Source organism: Pristis pectinata, chromosome 11, assembly GCF_009764475.1.
Source record: "Pristis pectinata isolate sPriPec2 chromosome 11, sPriPec2.1.pri, whole genome shotgun sequence".
Taxonomy (NCBI): domain Eukaryota; kingdom Metazoa; phylum Chordata; class Chondrichthyes; order Rhinopristiformes; family Pristidae; genus Pristis; species Pristis pectinata.
In genome coordinates this window covers 49,998,263-50,016,961 of record NC_067415.1, presented here as the reverse complement: position 1 = coordinate 50,016,961, position 18,699 = coordinate 49,998,263, and the positions used below count along the sequence as shown (strand labels likewise).

Here is an 18,699-nt window from a genome sequence, read left to right as displayed (position 1 = left end):
TTAACCCTGCTCTGGTACTCAGTTAAGTCCCCATTGATTTAAATTTCTACCATAAACCTCAATACCCATACCGTTCAAGTATTGAGAGCTCCAATTACCTTTACATTAACAAACCCAGAAAAAAAATTGCTTTACTACCTTTTAATGCATTAAAAGAACATTGGTGGGTCACCCTAGCACCATTTGTGGAAGTCAAATAAAGACTGAAATCTTCAATTACATGATTCACAGAACAACACTGTCAGGCTTCCCTGTGTAACACTGCACCATCATTTTAGCACAGCTTATCTATTGCAAATACTTCAGCTGCCAGCATTTACCCTTACAGTTTCACTCACACCTCCAGAACTAGGCAAGCCCATTCAGTCCCTTGACCCTACACTGTCATTCAGCAAGAGCATGGCTGGTCCTATTTTCCTACCCTACCCTGATAACTGTTGATATTTTCATTTAATAAAAATATATCTCAGCTTGAAGTATATTTGAAGATTCAACCTTCATGGACTTCTAGGGCAAGGAATTCCTCATCTCAATCTTAAATGTGTGCCCCCTTATTCTTAGATTATATTCTCTGGTCCTAGACTTTCCCATGAAGGGAAATGTTCTCCTAGCATTTACCCTGTCAAACCCTTTAGTCTTAAATGTTTCAACATGATTACTTCTTCTAAATTTAAGTAGAGACCAACATGTTCAACCTTTCTTCATTAGACAATTCCTCCACATCCCACCATCATTCCAGTGAACCTTCTCTGATCTGCTGCCAATGAGATATAATTCTTTTAATAGGGGGGCCAAAACTGTATTCTAAATGCGTCCTCACTAGTGCCTTGTACAGTTGCAACAAAACTTCCCCACTTTTTTTTTAAACACACCAGCTCCCTTGAAATAAAAACCCACCATTTCATCATCTTCCAGATTACCTACTGCACCCGTTTGCCAGCTGATTGTGTTTCATGCAGCTGGACCCCTAAATCCTCTTGTACTCCAACTTTCTGCAGTCTTTCTCCATTTAAATAATAACCTGCTTCATCATTCTTCCTTCCAAAGTGAACAACTTCACAATTTCCTATATTCTAACTCTATTTGCCAACTCTTGGCCCATTCACAACCTACCATCCTCCGCACAGCTTGTTTTCCCACCCACATTAGTTCATCTGGAAATTTGACTGCAGTGCATTTGGTTCCTTTCTCCAAATCACTAATATATTGTAAACAGCTGCAGTCTCAGCACTGATCCCTGCAGTACCCAACTGGTTACAGGTCACCAAGTTCATAGCGAGTTTTTTTACATTGACTCAGTGAACAGACTGAACTGAAAGAGGACTTCAGTACAAAATTAAAAGTCCCCACAATAAACAATCACTGCAAATGGAAATAAAAAAATCTCTTGGCAACCTTATTTAAAAGTCTCAGCGGCTTACAACCAGCTAAACCTTAAGTGTAAGCTTCTTCACTATTTTATATTTGTAGAAATGTATGAAATGTGTCCAGTTACACTGCGTAACACATTAATTAGTCCAATATGAAAACAATGTTGAATTATGTTTTTCCAGATTAAAAATGGTGAATTAAAAATCTGTTTATAGAGATAATTTTTTTTCAGAAGTACATCTTGCATTGGAAAATCAATTAATCAACACAGCAAAGCACAATGATAATCAGCTGCAACATCAGGAATTTCTCCAATGCTTAATCAGGAACCAGACAGACTGGTTACCACTGAATCCACCATTCATAAATACTCAATGGTAGGAAAAAACAGGAGCAGATAACTAAGTTGGTGAGAAGAATTAGTCTAACAAACTCTTTCTTCATTGATGATCAATTCATTAAACATAGTGTATCCTCAATCCACCTATTCATGCAGAACTACTTAAACAACTAACTGGAGTATGTTCCTTTAGTTGCTGGCTCCTTGCTAAAAGGTTCATCGATGAAAGTAAAGTAATTCTATTTTATAAATTCTCAGTGGTAACCAGAGGAAATTGTATTCTGGTATTTCCAACTACTTTGGACCTGAAAAGGAAGAAAAGTTAGTAAATTACACATGCATTTCTAAACATGTACGAGGTCTGTTTACATCACAACTGTGTGATTATTTAAGACTTCAGGGAGAACCATTTAGATACAAAGGTGGGAAGATGTGCCTGGAAGCTGTGGAAGTGGGTGAGGTTCTCAATGAATACTTCTCTTCAGTATTCACCAAGGAGAGGGGTCTTGAAGACACTGAGGACAGTGTTGGTAAGGTTAATGTTCTAGAGCATGTAGATATCAAGAGAGACGATGTGTTGGAGCTGTTAGAAAATATTAGGACAGATAAGTCCCCGGGGCCTGACGGAATATTCCCCAGGCTGCTTCACGAGGTGAGGGAGGAGATTGCTGAACCATTGGCTAGGATCTTTGAGTCCTCATTGTCCATGGGAATGGTACCAGAGGACTGGAGGGTGGCAAATGTTGTCCCCTTATTCAAAAAAGGTAGTAGGGATAGTCCAGGAAATTACAGACCAGTGAGCCTTACATCTGTGGTGGGCTAACTGCTAGAAAGGATCCTAAGAGATAGGATCTATGATCATTTAGAGAACCATGGACTGAATAGGGACAGCCAGCATGGCTTTGTGAAGGGAAGATCTTGCCTCACAAGCCTGATAGGGTTCTTTGAGGAGGTGACCAGGAAGATTGATGAGGGTAGTGCAGTAGATGTGGCCTACATGGATTTTAGTAAGGCATTTAACAAGGTTCCACATGGTAGGCTTATTCAGAAGGTCAGAGGGCAAGGGATCCAGGGAGGCTTGGCCATGTGGATTCAGAATTGGCTTGCCTGTAGAAAGCAGAGGGTAGTGGTGGAGGGAGTGTATTCAGATTGGAGGGCTGTGACTAGTGGTGTCCCACAAGGATCGGTCCTGGGACCTCTACTTTTCATGATATTTATTAATGACTTGGATGAGGGTGTGGAAGGGTGGGTTAGCAAGTTTGCAGATTACACAAAGGTCGGTGGTGTTGTGGATAGTGTGGAGGGCTGTCGAAGCTTACAGAGGGATATTGATAGGATGCAGAGCTGGGCTGACAAGTGGCGGATGGAGTTCAATCTGGAGAAGTGTGAGGTGGTGCACTTTGGAAGGACAATCTCCAAGGCGGAGTACAAGGTTAATGGCAGGATTCTGGGGAGTGTGGAGGAGCAGAGGGATCTGGGGGTTCATATCCACAGATCACTGAAAGTTGCCTCACAGGTGGATAGGGTAGCTAAGAAAGCTTATGGGATATTAGCTTTCATAAGTTGTGGGATCGCGTTTAAGAGCCGCGAGGTAATGATGCAGCTCTACGAAACTCTGGTTAGACCACACTTGGAGTACTGTGTCCAGTTCTGGTCGCTTCATTATAGGAAGGATGTGGAAGCGTTGGAAAGGGTGCAGAGGAGATTTACCAGCATGCTGCCTGGATTGGAGAGTATAGCTTTACTCTTTAGAGAGGAGGAGGATGAGGGTAGACATGATAGAGGTATACAAAATATTAAGAGGAATAAATAGAGTGGACAGCCAACGCCTCTTTCCGAGGGCACCACCAATGCTCAATACAAGAGGGCATGGCTTTAAGGTAATGGGTGGGAAGTTTAAGGGAGATATCAGAGGGAGGTTTTTCACCCAGCGAGTGATTGGTGCATGGAATGTGCTGCCTGGGGTGGTGGTGGAGGCTGATAAGTTGGTCAAGTTCAAGAGACTCTTAGATAAGCATGTGGAGGAATTTAAAATAAGGCAATAAGTGGAAGGAAGGGGTTAGTTAGTCTTAGGCATGGTTTGAAGGTCGCCACAACATGGTGGGCCGAAGGGCATGTATTGTGCTGTATTGTTCTATGGTTCTATGGAATTGGAATATTATTGTCACTTGTACTGAGCTATAGTGAAAAACTTGTCTTGCATACTGTTCATACAGATCATTTCATTACACAGTGCATTGAGACAGTACAAGGTAAAACAATACAGTATGCAGAGTAAAGTGTCAGAGCTACAGAGAAAGTGCAGTGCCAGTAGACAATAAGGTGCAAGGTCATAAAGAGGTAAATTGTGAGGTTAAGAGTCCATCTTATCATACAAGGGAACTGTTCAATAGCCTTATAACAGTGGGATAGAAACTGTCCTTGAGTCTGGTGGTACATGCTTTCAGGCTTTTGTATCTTCTGCCTGATGGGAGAGGGGAAAAGAGAGAATTTCCCAGGTGGGTGGGGTCTTTGATTATGCTGGCTGCTTTACCAAGGTAGCAAGAAGCATAGAAGTCCATGGAGGGGAGGCTGGTTTCCATGGTGTGCTGAGCTATGTCCACAATTCTCTGCAGTTTCTTGTAGTCCTGGCAGGGCAGTTGCCAAACCAAGCAGTGTTGCATCCAGAAAGGGTGCTTTCTATGGTGCATAGATAAAAGTTGGAGAGTGTCTAGGGGAACATGCCAAATTTCTTTAGCCTCCTGAGGAAGTAGAGGTGTTGGTGAACTTGCATGGCCATGGCTTCAATGTGGTTGGACCAGTGCAGGCTATTGGTGATGTTCACTCCTGGGAACTTGAAGTTTTTAATCCTCTCGACCTCAGCACCACTGATGTAGACAGGTGTATGTACACCACCCTCCCTCCTGAAGTTAATGACCAACTCTTTTGTTTTACTGACATTGAGGGAAAGGTTGTTGTCATGATACCATGTCACTAAGCTCTCTATCTCCTTCCTGTACTCCGACTCATCATTATTTGAGATTCGGCCCACTGCGGTGGTGTCATCTGCAAACTTGTAGATGGCATTAGAGCAGAATCTGGCCACGCAGTCATGCGTGTATAGGGAGTAGAGTAGAGGGCTGAGGACGCAGCCTTGTGGGGCACCAGTGTTGAGAATGATCATGCTGGAGGTGTTGCTGCCTATCCTCACTGATTGCGGTCTGTTGGTCAGAAAGTCAAGGATCCAGTTGCAGAGGGAGGTGTTGAGTCCCAGGTCTCAGAGTTTGGTGATGAGTTTGCTTGGATTTATAGTATTGAAGGTGGAGCAGTAGTCAATAAACAATAGTCTAACATAGGTGTGTTTACTGCCTAGATACTCCAGAAATGAATTTAGAGCCAGGGAGATGGCCTCCACTATAGAATACCAATACAGATTTGGGAACTGTTTCCCTTTTTATTTATTCTTTGTGCAGATATTTATTTTTAACAAGAGTGAAGATGACTTACACATTTGCTACAAGGTATGTCAGTGCAGGGCACTGGGAAATCATTCTATTATAACACTTAAAGCTCTATCCATCATCCCAAGTATAGAAACGTTTGTCATCTTGAAGTAATTGATATCCATGTTATTTTTAGCTCAGTAATTGAGCAGTAAGTGGGAAAGAATTCTGTGTGAACTATCCTGACCTCACCTTAGGTAATTTATGAATGCTGGGGGCATGGAGTACATGGGTGAAGTATTACCAGCATCATCAATCGAGTTGGATGGTTGGCAACTGTTAATTGGGAAAAGCTCAACTGTGTGCCTGAGGCAACTGAAGGAGTTAGATGGGGTTAGGTCAGGAGTGGAATCCAACACTTCAGACTGGCATTGGGGCCAAAGACAGCAGGACCAGTTTCATGTCATGGAATGTACATTAACCATAGATACAGGCTTTGAACTTCTTTGGTCCTGGGAAAGGCACATTAAATGCGCACTAATGGCCCTGCAAAACACCATATTCAAAAGAAATAGGCCTTGCTTGGATTTGGATTGTTGGACTGGGTCACAACACAAACAAAACAAAAATCAAGACCTTGTGGTCTGGGTAAAGCTAAAGGGTGAAGTGCGAATGGAAGGTTAAGAAGAGGGGGTGTTTGTAATCAAGACCACAAAGGTCAGGGCAGGACATCTCAGAGTAAGTGCAATTTGTTGTTCATTTAATGGTTAGTCCAGATTTTATAATTAAAACCACTAATTCCAATTAGAATTGCTGGATTTTTATCTACATAACTGGGCAAAAGTTTGAGACTCCTGAGGGAAGGCAAATGTCCTGAACTGGTCAACAATTCTGGGACAACTTTGCTCTCCTGTTTAACTCTCCATGGAGTCCACTGGGAGTTTGCAAACTGTAGCAGTAGTTAGGTTGGAAAACTTGCCTGATAAAACTATGGATCCAATAGGCCCATTGATTTGAAAGGGAAGATACTGCAGTGGACAGAAGCACAAGGCGATTCACCTTTTTAAATGAATTTAATTTATGTACTTTGAGGGTGGACCATATCAGGTTTGCTCAGAAACAGGCTGCACTGGGTCTCACTGGTCAGCTGGCTTCCTAGTAGAAGACTGTGCTTGGGTATCCATTCCAAGCAAACAAGGACAAGCGAGCAACAAGACACATGAAAATCCAGGCCAATTCATTTGAGCCAATCAATCATTTACCTGTATCACGAGAATTTTCATGTGTGACCTTCTGAAGGTGGTCAGAACTATGGATGTCTGACCATGGCTGTCCCTCAGTTACTAATGCCTGACTTATGGACACCCCTACATGTGAACGAGCTCCCATAATATTATTAAATTCAAAAGTCCGACGTACATACGTTCGTTCCTACAAACAACAGAATTAGTTTCCGTTCTCTCTCTCTCCACTTTTAGTAATTATCCTTTCTTATCAGCCTTTTGTGCTTTTGATGCCATTACAATACAATGGAGGTACGGTTACCATGTCAAGTGATTTTTGTATATTTTCTGACTCATGGACAACATCGATTTATGGACATCTGTAAAAATGGAACCTGTTTGTTCCCAATGAGCAGTCTGTACTCTTCAGATACAGACTGGAACCAAGGCTTTAAAGGTTAAATTTCCAAGGCTTTTCTCCTGGCAAGGGATTCAACCTAATTAAAGCACAGATGGAAAAAGCACTTGATGTACTAAACTGAACCTAAAGTAAAGAAACCTACTTTCTCCATTTGGCTTGTGAAACAGAATACATACGTCTTCATGTGATAAACATGATCTTTGAGGAAAGTTCAAATTGAACTTGACAAGCAGGGATTCACACTTCTCCACTGTTTTTTTATGTGAAATATTAATATGGATATTCTGTTTAAGTTTTAATATTGTTATATTTAATTAGTATTATATATAATAAAATAAATGCATGATCCTTTTATTCTTTTAAAAGCATTTTAAGTAATTGAATTGCAAATACTTAAAATTCCACAGCAAAAACAGCTCCTAACAGTTGAAAGCATAAAAAGAAATGCTGGAATATCATTTGGCAAAAAAAACTGCCATGTCAAGATGTTCTCTAGTAGGGAAATTATGAAGCATCAACTTACAGGTTCAACAAATTCAAACTTCTTTTTCTCCTGTACTTCTTGAACTTTGAACACATATTCCAATGAAGCTTCATAAAAATTCTGTCGTTCCTTGTCAATTTGTGTGTCAGCCTGCGAAATGAAAGAATTTGCATTTTGTTCATAATGCCAGTTTGATTTAACTTAAAAACTCATCATAGAAAATAAGGAATCATGGAATTGTCATCTCACAAGAAGAGACCATGCATTCTAGCTAGTCCAATCCAGCTCCCATCAATCCCATTGCCCTGCTCTTTCGACAAAGCCCTGAAAGTTATTTTCCCTTGGGTGCCTGTCCAATTCCCTCTTAAAACTCCTGATTGATTGTTTCCAAGAAGTGACTTCCAGATCATAACTATCCTCTGCATAAAAAAAGTTTTACATATTTCCCTTGTGACTTTTTTAACTATCTGCTATTGGAAACATTCTCCTTGCATTTAACCTAGCTAAACCTATCATGACTATGCACACCTCTCAAGCTTCTTTTTGCCAAGCAGCTATTCCTGTATAGCTTTTCAGATAGAATATCCAATCCCTGGGGACAATCTGGTAAAATGACGTAATTATTTTCGATACTCTTTCAAACAACTTAAAGAGTGAGGTGATGAGAATTAAACTCAATGCTCCATCGGAGGCCTGACCACTTCTTTTTTAAAAAATCAGCTAAGCATCCCCTGCCTTATACTCTATCCCACAAGCTTCATTAACCACTCTTTCAACATGTTCTGCTACTTTAAAAGACTTATAGAAATGAATATGAAAATCAAAAGAAAAACTGCGGATACTGGAAATCTGAAATTTAAAAAAAACACTGGAAATACTCAGCAGGTCAGGCAGCATCTGCGGGAAGAGAGACAGAGTTAATGTTTCAGGTTGAAAACCCCAAGCACAGCTTGTTGGTTTTTTTTAAACTCTCTTTTTTCCCCTCTGTAAGTGGAGGACATGCTCAGTCTGAGCTGCCAGGCATGTCTTCCTGCTCTGCACTTGGTGTGCCTACGTTCTTTTGTCAATGTTCTTTTGTCTACATTCTCTCTCTCTCTCTCTCTCTCTCTCTCTCTCTAACTACTCCCATTCACTCACTGGCCAGATGACCTTGTTTACAGTTTATCCCCATGGTGACCCTGGTTTCACCCTAACAGTTACATTTCCGCCTCCCCCAACTTCATTTATCTCCTTCCCAGTTCTGACAAAGTGTCTCTGACCTGAAACGTTAACTCTGCTTCTCTTCCCACAGATGTGGCCTGACCTGCTGAGAGTTTCCAGCATTTTCTGTTTTAATTTTATTACGAGCGTGTACAACCAGGCCCCACGATTCATTCAGAACACACCATTTAGTCTACATTATTGTCCCAATGCAATGGAAATCACCTACCGTATCTGTGGAAGATATGGCAAAGGGCATTCATCCTCAAATTGTGGAAATAAAGATTTTTCAAATACATGGTTTCCTTAATCAAAAACTTGTGCTTAAACTACAGGATGAACTCATAATCCGAGGGCAGGAAAGAATTATTCCATTAACATCATAAGGCCCCCTTACAGTTAACTATATTAAGGAAATTTTAAATCCTTTAATAAATATTTGTATTTCAATACACTTGGATTTATACAAAAAATATTCCTTATAAAGACAAGGAACTTGTTACCTCTTGTAAATGTGCTTCTTTTTTCCTTGACGATAAATTCAAATGTTTCTCCAATATAGAGTAGTATTTCTCACTTTCTTTATCAAACTTCTTCTTTCCTTCCTAAAAGCATATATTTTTTTTTGAGCAAGTACTCAATAGCTTTTGAAACAATGAGACATACATACTTGATTGGTGTATTACTTTTAATTTGTTAATTTAACAATTTTAATATTTGACTGAAAAAAGTGAATACCAATTTATAAGCAGAATAGAAACAAAATAATAGTAATAATATATTAAACCAGTTTATTTGAAGATACCAAAATTAATCAATGATAATGCAATATTTTACCAAACTGAATAATACTAACTCACTGCAGGATGCTTATACTTAGAATATGTAGATCCTTAAAGCATTGCTAATCAATGTTTGCAATGAAATATCAATTTCAACTTCCATTAACTGAACAACACCACAAACTTCGTTTCTTAAATCAAACATACTTCCAAATATTGGTAACCAATATGAAATAAAGGCAAATTAATATAAACAAAAGTTGTCCCTCAAGGTAGATAGGTCCGCTGGTCCTGATGAGATGCATCCCATGGTACTGAAAGAAATGGCAGAAGTTATCGTAGAGGCGTTTGTGATAATTTACCAAAATTCTCTGGACTCTGGGCAGATCCCAGCAGATTTAAAGACAGTGAATGTCACACCACTGCTTTAAGAAGGATGTAGGCAAAAGGCAGGAAACTACAGACCAATTAGTTTAACGTCTGTAGTCAGGAAAATGCTTGAAGCTATCATTAAGGCAGAAATAGCGAGCCATCTGGATAGAAGCTGTTCCATCAGGCAGACACAGCATGGATTCAGGAAGGGGAGGTCCTGTTTGGCAAATTTACTGGAGTTCTTTGAGGATATAATGAACACAGTGGATAGAGGAGAACAGGTGGACGTTGTATACTTGGATTTCCAGAAGGTGTTCGATAAGTTGCTGCATTAAAGCCTTATCTATAAGATAAGGATGCAAGGAGTTGGGGGTAAGGTATGGGGGTAAGGTATTAGCATGGATAAAACATTGGTTAACTAATAGAAGGCAGAGAGTTGGGATAAATGGGTGTTTCTCTGGTTGGCAATCAGTGGTGAGTGGGGTGCCGCAGGGGTTGGTGCTGGGCCCACAGCTGTTCACGATATACATTAACGATTTGGAAGAGGGGACCAAATGTAGTGAATCGAAGTTTGCTGATGACACTAAATTGAGTGGAAAAGCAAATTGTGCAGAGGATGAGGAGAGTCAACACAGAGATATAGATAGGTTAAGTGAGTGGGCAAGAGTCTGGCAGATGGAGTACAATGTTGGTAAATGCGAGGTCATCCACTTTGGAAGGAAAAATTGAAGATCAGATTATTATTTAAATGGTGAAAGATTGCAGCATGCTGTTGTGCAGAGGGACTTGGGAATGCTTGTGCATATATCTCAAAAGGTTGCTTTGCAGGTTCAACAGGTTATGAAGAAGGCAAATGGAATGTTGGTCTTCATTGCTAGAGGGATTGAATTTAAGAGCACGGAGGTTATGCTGCAACTGTACAGGGTACTGGTGAGGCCGCACCTGGAGTACTGCATGCAGTTCTGGTCTCCTTACTTAAAGAAGGATATACTGACTTTGGAGGCAGTGCAGAGGAGGTTCACCAGGTTGATTCAGGAGATGATGGGGGTTAGCCTGAGAGATTGAGTCACCTGGGACTATACTCGCTGGAATTCAGAAGATTGAGAGGGGATCTTATAGAAACATTTAAGGTTATGAAAGGGATAGATAAGACAGAGGCAGGAAGGTTGCTTCCACTGGTAGGTGAGACTAAAACTAGGAGACATAGCCTCAAGATTCGGGGGAATAGATTTAGGACAGAGATGAGGAGAAACTGCTTTTCCAGGAGAGGAGGTAATCTGTGGAATTCTTTGCCCAGGGAAGCAGTCAAGGCTACCTCACTAAATATATTTAAGACACAGTTAGACAGATGTTTGCATAGTAGGGGAATTAAGGGTTATGGGGAAAAGGCAGGTCAGTGGATTTGAGTTCACGGCCAGATCAGCCATGATCTTATGGAATGGTGGAGCAGGCTCGACGGGCCAGATGGCCTGCTCCTGCTCCTGTTTCTTCTGTTCTTATGTCCCATAAAATAATATTGTAATGCAAACATAACTCAGTTTCAACATTTAATAATCTGGCTGAATAACAATAACTCTGTATATATGGATTTCATTATAAATGAAACCAAAACTTGACACAAAAAGTGATTACACTTCCCCTACGGCTGCTTGTGATTTCCATGTTTCAGTCATACCAAATCCTAAACAGCCTTTCCAGGTGAGGCAAAGATTCATGTGCACCTCCTCCAGCTTCGTCTACAGTGTTCGGTGCTCCCGATGTGGCCTCCTCTGCATTGATGAGACCCAGCAAAGCCAAGCAACAGTTCTGCAGAGCACCTATGCTCTGTATGCAATGGCCACTTTGAGCTTCCAGTGTATGCCATTTCAACTCGCCTTCCCGTTCCCACACTGACCTGTCCATCCTCAGCCTTCTCACTGCTAGGGTGAGGCCCAACACAAACTAGAGGAGCAACACCTCATATTCCACCTGGGTGGTCTACAACCCAATGGCATGAATATCAAGTTTTCCAACTTTAGGTAACCCTCCCCTCCAGTGGGATTTTTCCCCCTTTCCCCCCTCCTCCCCCCATCCTCATCCGTTCCTCCTATTTTTGTCCCATTTCCCACCCTGCCATATCCCACCATCACCATCCTCTCCTGGTTCCATCCACCCATTACACACACAGTTCACTCACAGCCTTCCCCCAGAATATTTCCAGTATTCTGTTTTTACTTCAGGTTTCCAGCATCTGCAGTTTATTTGCATTTTGAATGTATTCTTGGAGTTTGGATTGAACACACAACTAAAGGAAGGGCTGGCAGTTATATGAACAGAAGGATCAAGTCTGAGCTTTTTTTCAAGGAAGATGCAGCAAGGGCAATTATGAATGGGAGGGTAAAAAAACAATGTCATAAAGTACACAGGTTAGTCACATTATAGTGGGTTGTAAGATAATCATAGTATATCTCAAAGAAAAGGCGAACTTGGAGAAGAAACAAGGAAAAAGGATATTTAGGGCCCAGACGATAAAGGAAAGGAGAAAGCTGAGGCAGAGACAGCTGAAGTGATGAAGTTGTCCATGAGCACTCCATGTTTGTTGGAGACTTCAATAGCAGGAGCAGCAGAGCTTAAGGTGATGTGTGAAGCTGAGAAAAGGAAGGTGAACATTTGCTTTGCATTCCAAACTGATCCAAGAACAGTAGGCAGCATTGGCAGAGGTCAGGAGAATCTGATAGTACAGAGTCATGGAGCGATTGGCATGGAAAAAGGCCCTTCAGCCCACCAACTCTGCGCTGACCATCAAAAACCCATTTACACTAATCCTACATTAATCCCAGTTTTTATTCTCCCTATATTCTTACCAACTCCCCCCAAATTCTACCACTCACCTACACACTCGGGGCAATTTAGTGTGGCCAATTAACCAAGCAACCTGTACATCTTTGGGACGTGAGAGAAACAACAGTGGCCACAGGAAACCCACGCAGTCACTGGGGGAACATGTAAACTCCACACAGACAGCATCCAAGGTCAGATTAGAACTTGGGTCTCTGGCGCTGTAAGATAGTGGCTTTGCTAGCTGCTTTACTGTGCTGCCCAATTTGATGTGACACAGTAATACCTGGCAACGAATGCTTAAGCCAGTTATGTCCCTCGGGATTGAGGAAACAAAAATGAGAGCCAAACCATGGTTAATGGCCTGGATGGAAGAGAGTAAGTCTTTTACTAAAACCAAGGGCAAAGGAATAATTTCTAGCCCAGAAACATCCTGTTGATTGCAGGGTCAGGTGTAATTAAATGTGGAAATCAAAATGAGACATCTTGTTATCCATTATTTATATATAAATGGCATCTCATTGTTGCAATTCATTCAGAAAGACACAAAAAAAAAGATATTTAGGACCCGGACAATGAAAGAGAGGAGAGAGCTGATGCAGAGACAGTGAAGTGATGAAGTTGTCCATGAGCACTCCATGTTTGTTAAAGAATCATTTTGATATCTCAAGATATTTCATTTTGTGTTCCACATTTAAATCACACCTGACCTTGCCTGAAATCTCCCTTGTATTTGCACTTAAATAACAGCATTTTGGAAGCCAATAACTGAGTTTATGCATGGGCCTCAAGAACACCTTGCCCCGAATTTTGCAGCAATCTTTTAAAGGTACAACAAAGCAGCACTAAGCAAATTACCAGCAGCAGATCCAAGACATGAGGCACGATAGTACAAATGCTTAGATCCGTGTAAAGACTTTCCTCCGCAACATTCCACCATTGTGGAATTTATAAGTCAGTTGAGTTGTGGATTGCTTGACAATGGGTGGAGAGATGGGATAGAGAGGATGGCAGGGATGGAATAGTGGGGTTCATAGGGAGGATGAAGGAGATAGAATCGTAGAGCAGACAACAATTGAACATTGGTTGGAGAGAGAATTAGAGAGCTGTTCTTGCAAGCAAGCTGGTATATTAGCTATCACCAAGAAAAACAATTGAATCATAAACATCACAGAGCTGTTTGGAATCCTCCAGTTAAAGCTTGCTTCAGTGTGAGAGGCTCATACCATTCATGGGCCATATTTGTACCAAATCTAAACTTGCACTGCATACCTTTTGACATAACAGGGCACGCGTGATTGATTCAGTGTGTAAGCACATCTCACACATCAAGAACGCTTAAAAATCAGGAAGTGCATTAGTGACATGTTAAGTACCCAAGGATGCTTTTTGGTCCAGTAGCACAATAAGATGTTGTGGAAGGTAATATTTGCATTAGCTACGAACCAAACTTTCACATGTCATCTAAGTGCCCTTTTACCAAAATGTTAATTAACAACCGTCAGTGTTTCCAGCACTGAAATTGGAAATGGGGACTTCATTCTTTGCAATTTTAATTCTACTGGAAATCTTTTAAACTTATATTGTTTTTCTTGTTTTTAATAAATCCAATTTTCCTTCTCCCTCTAACTGATCAGACATTGAATTCATCACTTTGTTTTCACTTCCTCTGCACCCTGCACTATTAATTTCAGAATCCTTCTACCTGATTGCTTTCCCACCGCATTACTACTTCCCCTGTCACCTGAAAAGCCTCAACATTAAACAAGCAGGGGCAATAAAGCAGAGCCTTAATCCATGAATGTTATGGATCTAAAAATTACTGTGGCAGGCCAATAAATGCTGGCCTGCCACAGTAACTTTTAGATCCATAATATTCATGGATTAAGGCTTTGCTTTATTCTTTATAAGACAATATGATACCCAGAAGCTGCACTGAACAGTGTCTGTGTATGAAAGCAAATCAGAGAAATCCTGTGTCGGAGCAAAGATAGAATATAAGTGCAAAATCTCCAGGTTTTTGATCCCAACTTTCAAACACCCAGTAGCCTAGGTTTCATAGTAAAACTATGAAGCAGCCAAATCTATGAACGACATGTAGCTTTGACTGGGATTGAATTTACTAGAGAAGTTAACACCACTTTACTGTAAGAAAAGGCCATCCGGCAGCAACTAATTGATGCATAACACAAGTAATTCCAGTGCTGTGACAGTTTTAAAGAGGGGCAGGAAGTCAGTCGTTTAAATGTTCCAATTGAAATTTGGTCACTTCTAAAGATAGTTAACAATTAAGGAATCCAAGAAAAGATAAAACTGCTGCACAGGACATTTGACAATCTTCACTATATTTCCTGCACAACACAAGCCTCTATGGAAACTGAATTGCAAAATTAGTCTCATTAGCATGCCTTCTTTGTGATTGCATCAATGTGTTGGGCCCAGGATAGATCCTCTGAGATGTTGACACCCAGAAATGAGTAATTTCACTACTTCAGTACAGAGCGATGGAAAATATTCTTATGGGGATATTGGACAGCACAATAGTATTGAAATTATGTAGCCAAATACATAAGAATATATTTGAGATGTTTACAGCTACAGCAAACACCATCTTCTTAAGAACCTGCTTGTAGCATTTCAGTCCAGAGTGGATTCCAGTGTCTAATTCTGCATGTGTCGTGCAGTCTATAATATAATAGCAGCTAAAGCCAGACCAATCTGCACTTCTCTGGCCACTTTGATTAAGCAATGGCATTTGTTCAGAGAAACGCTTATTAATCAATTATATTGGAGCAGAAAAACTGCAGATGTTGAGAAACCAAAACAGATAATGATGGAAGGACTCATTGGGTTATGGGAGAGAAACTGAATCAAGGACCCTTCATCATTCAAGGACCAGTCCTCATTGAGGGGTCAGCAGTGGAAAGGATGAGCAACTTCAAGTTTCTGGGTGTCAACATCTCAGAGGATCTATCCTGGGCCCAACACATTGACACAATCACAAAGAAGGCATGCCAGCGGCTCTACTTCATTAGGAGTTTGAGGAGGTTTGGTATGTCACCAAAGACTCCTGCAAATTTCTATAGATATGCGATGGAGAGCATTCTGACTGGTGTCATCACAGCCTAGTATGGAGGCTCCAATGCACAGGATCACAAGAGGCTGCAGAGGGTTGTAGACTCAGCCAGCTCCATCATGGGCACAAACCTCCCCACCACTGAGGACATCTTCAAGATGCAGTGCCTCAAGAAGATGGCATCCATCGCTAAGGACCCTCACCATCCAGGACCAACCCTCTTCTCGTTATTACCATCACAGAGGAGATACAGGAGCCTGAATACCTATACTTAACAATTCAGAAACAGCTTCTTCCCCTCTGCCATCAGATTTCTGAACAGTCTATGGACACTACCTCATTATTCCTTCCTTTTGCACTATTTAGTTTTGCAATTTTATAGTAATTTTATGTCTTGCACTGTTGCAAAACCACAAATTTCATGTCATGTAAGTCAGTGATAAGAAATCTGATTTTGATTCTGAAATGGAAAAGTGAGAAGATAAACTTTTTTTCAAGTTGCAAAGAGGGGGAGGGGTGCAGAGAACAGAGGGAATTTCAGTGACAGGATGCAGAACAAAGTTGTCAAGGTAACCATTAAAAAGCTCAAAGAAATGAGAATAAAAAACAAATTGAAACAGAGATGTGAAGAATGAAAAAATGGTGGTTATCTGAAATTGTTAAATTAATTATCAAGTCCTAATGGCTACAATGTGCTGAGATAAAGGATGAGCAGCTGTTCCTCCAGTTTTCAGGGACTTTCTTCGAACAGAACTCAAGGCCAAAGACAGAGGGGTCAGAATCGGGGTGGAACGAAAAACTGAAGTGACAGGTGACTGGAAGCTCACAGGCACCTTTGTAGACTGAACAGAGGTGCTCTGCAAAGCAATTACCCAGTCTGTGGTGGGCTTTTGATGTAGAAGAAACCACATCACAAGCACCAAATGTAATAAACTAAACTGAAAAGTGCAAGTGAATTTTTGCTTGAGTTCCTAGATAGTGGGAAGAAAAGTAGTAAATAGGAAGGTGTTGCATCTTCTGTGTTTTTATATGACAGTGTTGTGAAAAGTGAAAAAGGGAGTGGTTGGTGAAGATGGAAAAGCAAACCAGGATATCATGGAGGCAGTATTCCCTTCAGAATGCTGGGAAGAGGAGATGTGAAGTCCTGCTGAAGGCATAGGAAATTGTAGAGGATGACAGGTTTACTGGAGAGAATGGTGGGCTGGAAGGCAAGGTCCAAGCTGTGTTTTGCTGGAAAGAGAGGGGTTGAAAGCAGTAATACAGGAAACAGAGACAACACAGTTGAGTCCCTTGTCAATTATAGTATTGGGGAATCCACAGTTAAGGAAAAAGCTAGACACCTTAAAGACATTGGTGTGGAAAGTCTCATAATTGAAGGTAATGGTGAAGACACAGAAACTGGGAAAATGGAATGCAGTCCTTACACGAGAGATCGGGGATGATGGAGGCGCAGTCATGATACCTGTGGGAATCACTTGCCTTATAATTGGCACTGGACACTAATCTTTAATTTTTGCACATGGCAGGCAAGCTTACATTATATTAATCTATTATGCATTTGATATGTATAAACTTTAGATTGGTCAATTCCAGGCAGAAGTAAGAAGCATCTATAATTTTATAATTATTTTGTCTTTATAATAGTGACAGAGAAATGTGAAACACTTGTGTATTCTGCTGCAGTATTTATTCTTTACCACTAGAGGCTGTCAGTGAACCATGAACAAAAATCAGAATTCCACAAGCATTTGAGAACATGCCAAAAACCAGTGAATTTGTGGTATAATTACACTTCATATACTGTGCACAATTGACAGAATCAACAACTACAGAACTACACCTTGTTGTCTCATAGCCATTAAAAATGGATTAAATTTCCAAATCACTTTTTATTCTTGTGGTTTCACAAAGTTTAAGAGGAAAAAAACTAAATTTTGTTTACATTCATTCATTATCCTGTGAATCCCTGTAATTTTGACATTTAATACCATGCTTAAAGACCTTGCCCTTTATGTTGTGAAATCCATTTGAATAAATAATCTAACAACCAGAAGACTTCAAATACAGCAGTCTGGTCTGATCCTAGAGGTTAAAAATTAGCAAACACAGAACAGTTCCACTCAATATCCAAGTCTTCATGTCTACCAAAGGTAAAGTGGTATTGAAGAAGATTCCAATTGCCATCTAAGATCAGGCTGTAGCAGGAATGATTTCAATCAGTCTACACAAGAAAGAAATGAGGTTTTTCCATAATTGTTGGCTTAGACCTTTCTTGAATGCCAGAGGGAGTGAGATAAAGTCTAATAATGTCACAACAATAAGAACAGAAAATGTTAGAAATAGTCAACATGCCAAGCAGCATCTGTATAGGGAGAGACCATTAACATTTCAGATCAATGACTTTTCATCAGAACTGGAACATCATCTACCTGAAACCTTAACTCTGCTCTCTCTCCAAAGATTTTGCCTACCCAGCAAATGAGACAGTACAACTACAACATAAGACATCACTGGGAGTTTCCCTTCTAAAGTAGATATGAAATAGGCATGAATTTTTGCACTAAATTATGCAAATGACTGAAGTACATGTTTAATTTGGCTTATATTTTAAAATTAAAAATGGTGGTTGTTTACATAATTATTAATGCATCTATGCTACCTACTTCGTTTCCAATCAACATATACAATGGAAATGCTAATTATTTTCCACAATCCAATTAAAAGTCACTTCATTAGTATCTCTGTGCATAAGTACTGATTATTGCAACAGATCTTGGTAATACAAAAAAAAACTCCTACAATATACTTAACCAATTCAGAACTCCAGCCAAAGGTGTAGCTTATGCAGTGAGATAATTTTATCTGGCCATGATCAGACCACATCTGGAGTACTGTGTGGTGTCTTAATCTCACTATTTAAAATGGGTCAGATTTTTGGAGGGAGTGCAAAATAGTGACTAAATTAATTGCAGAAGCGCGTGGACAAATCTTCCAAGAAGTATTTCAGTTTAGAAGATATAAACATGTATTTTTAGAAATTAGAGGAGATGATTGATAATGTACTGAAAGTATGAAGAATAAAATAAACTTCCTTGCTGTCTGCAAAATTCAAAAATGGGACAGGATAATCTTAAAGTAATGATAGCATTAGAAAACTGGATTAAAGGAATTATCTTAAAGAAGAATTTAAG

The 18,699-nt window shown here is 40.3% G+C and overlaps 1 protein-coding gene across 2 annotated transcripts in view; it reads right to left on the bottom strand.

Annotated features, from left to right (window-relative positions):
- arhgap42a (Rho GTPase activating protein 42a) overlaps positions 1 to 18,699 on the bottom strand; it is a 231,924-nt gene that overhangs the window by 56,001 nt on the left and 157,224 nt on the right. For both annotated transcript variants that reach the window (XM_052026620.1, XM_052026621.1), the window contains exons 5-6: positions 8,965 to 9,066; positions 7,301 to 7,411 (exon numbers count right to left, since the gene is read on the bottom strand). In XM_052026620.1, the coding sequence (XP_051882580.1) occupies positions 7,301 to 7,411; positions 8,965 to 9,066 (213 nt within the window). The remainder of the gene's footprint in view (positions 1 to 7,300; positions 7,412 to 8,964; positions 9,067 to 18,699) is intronic.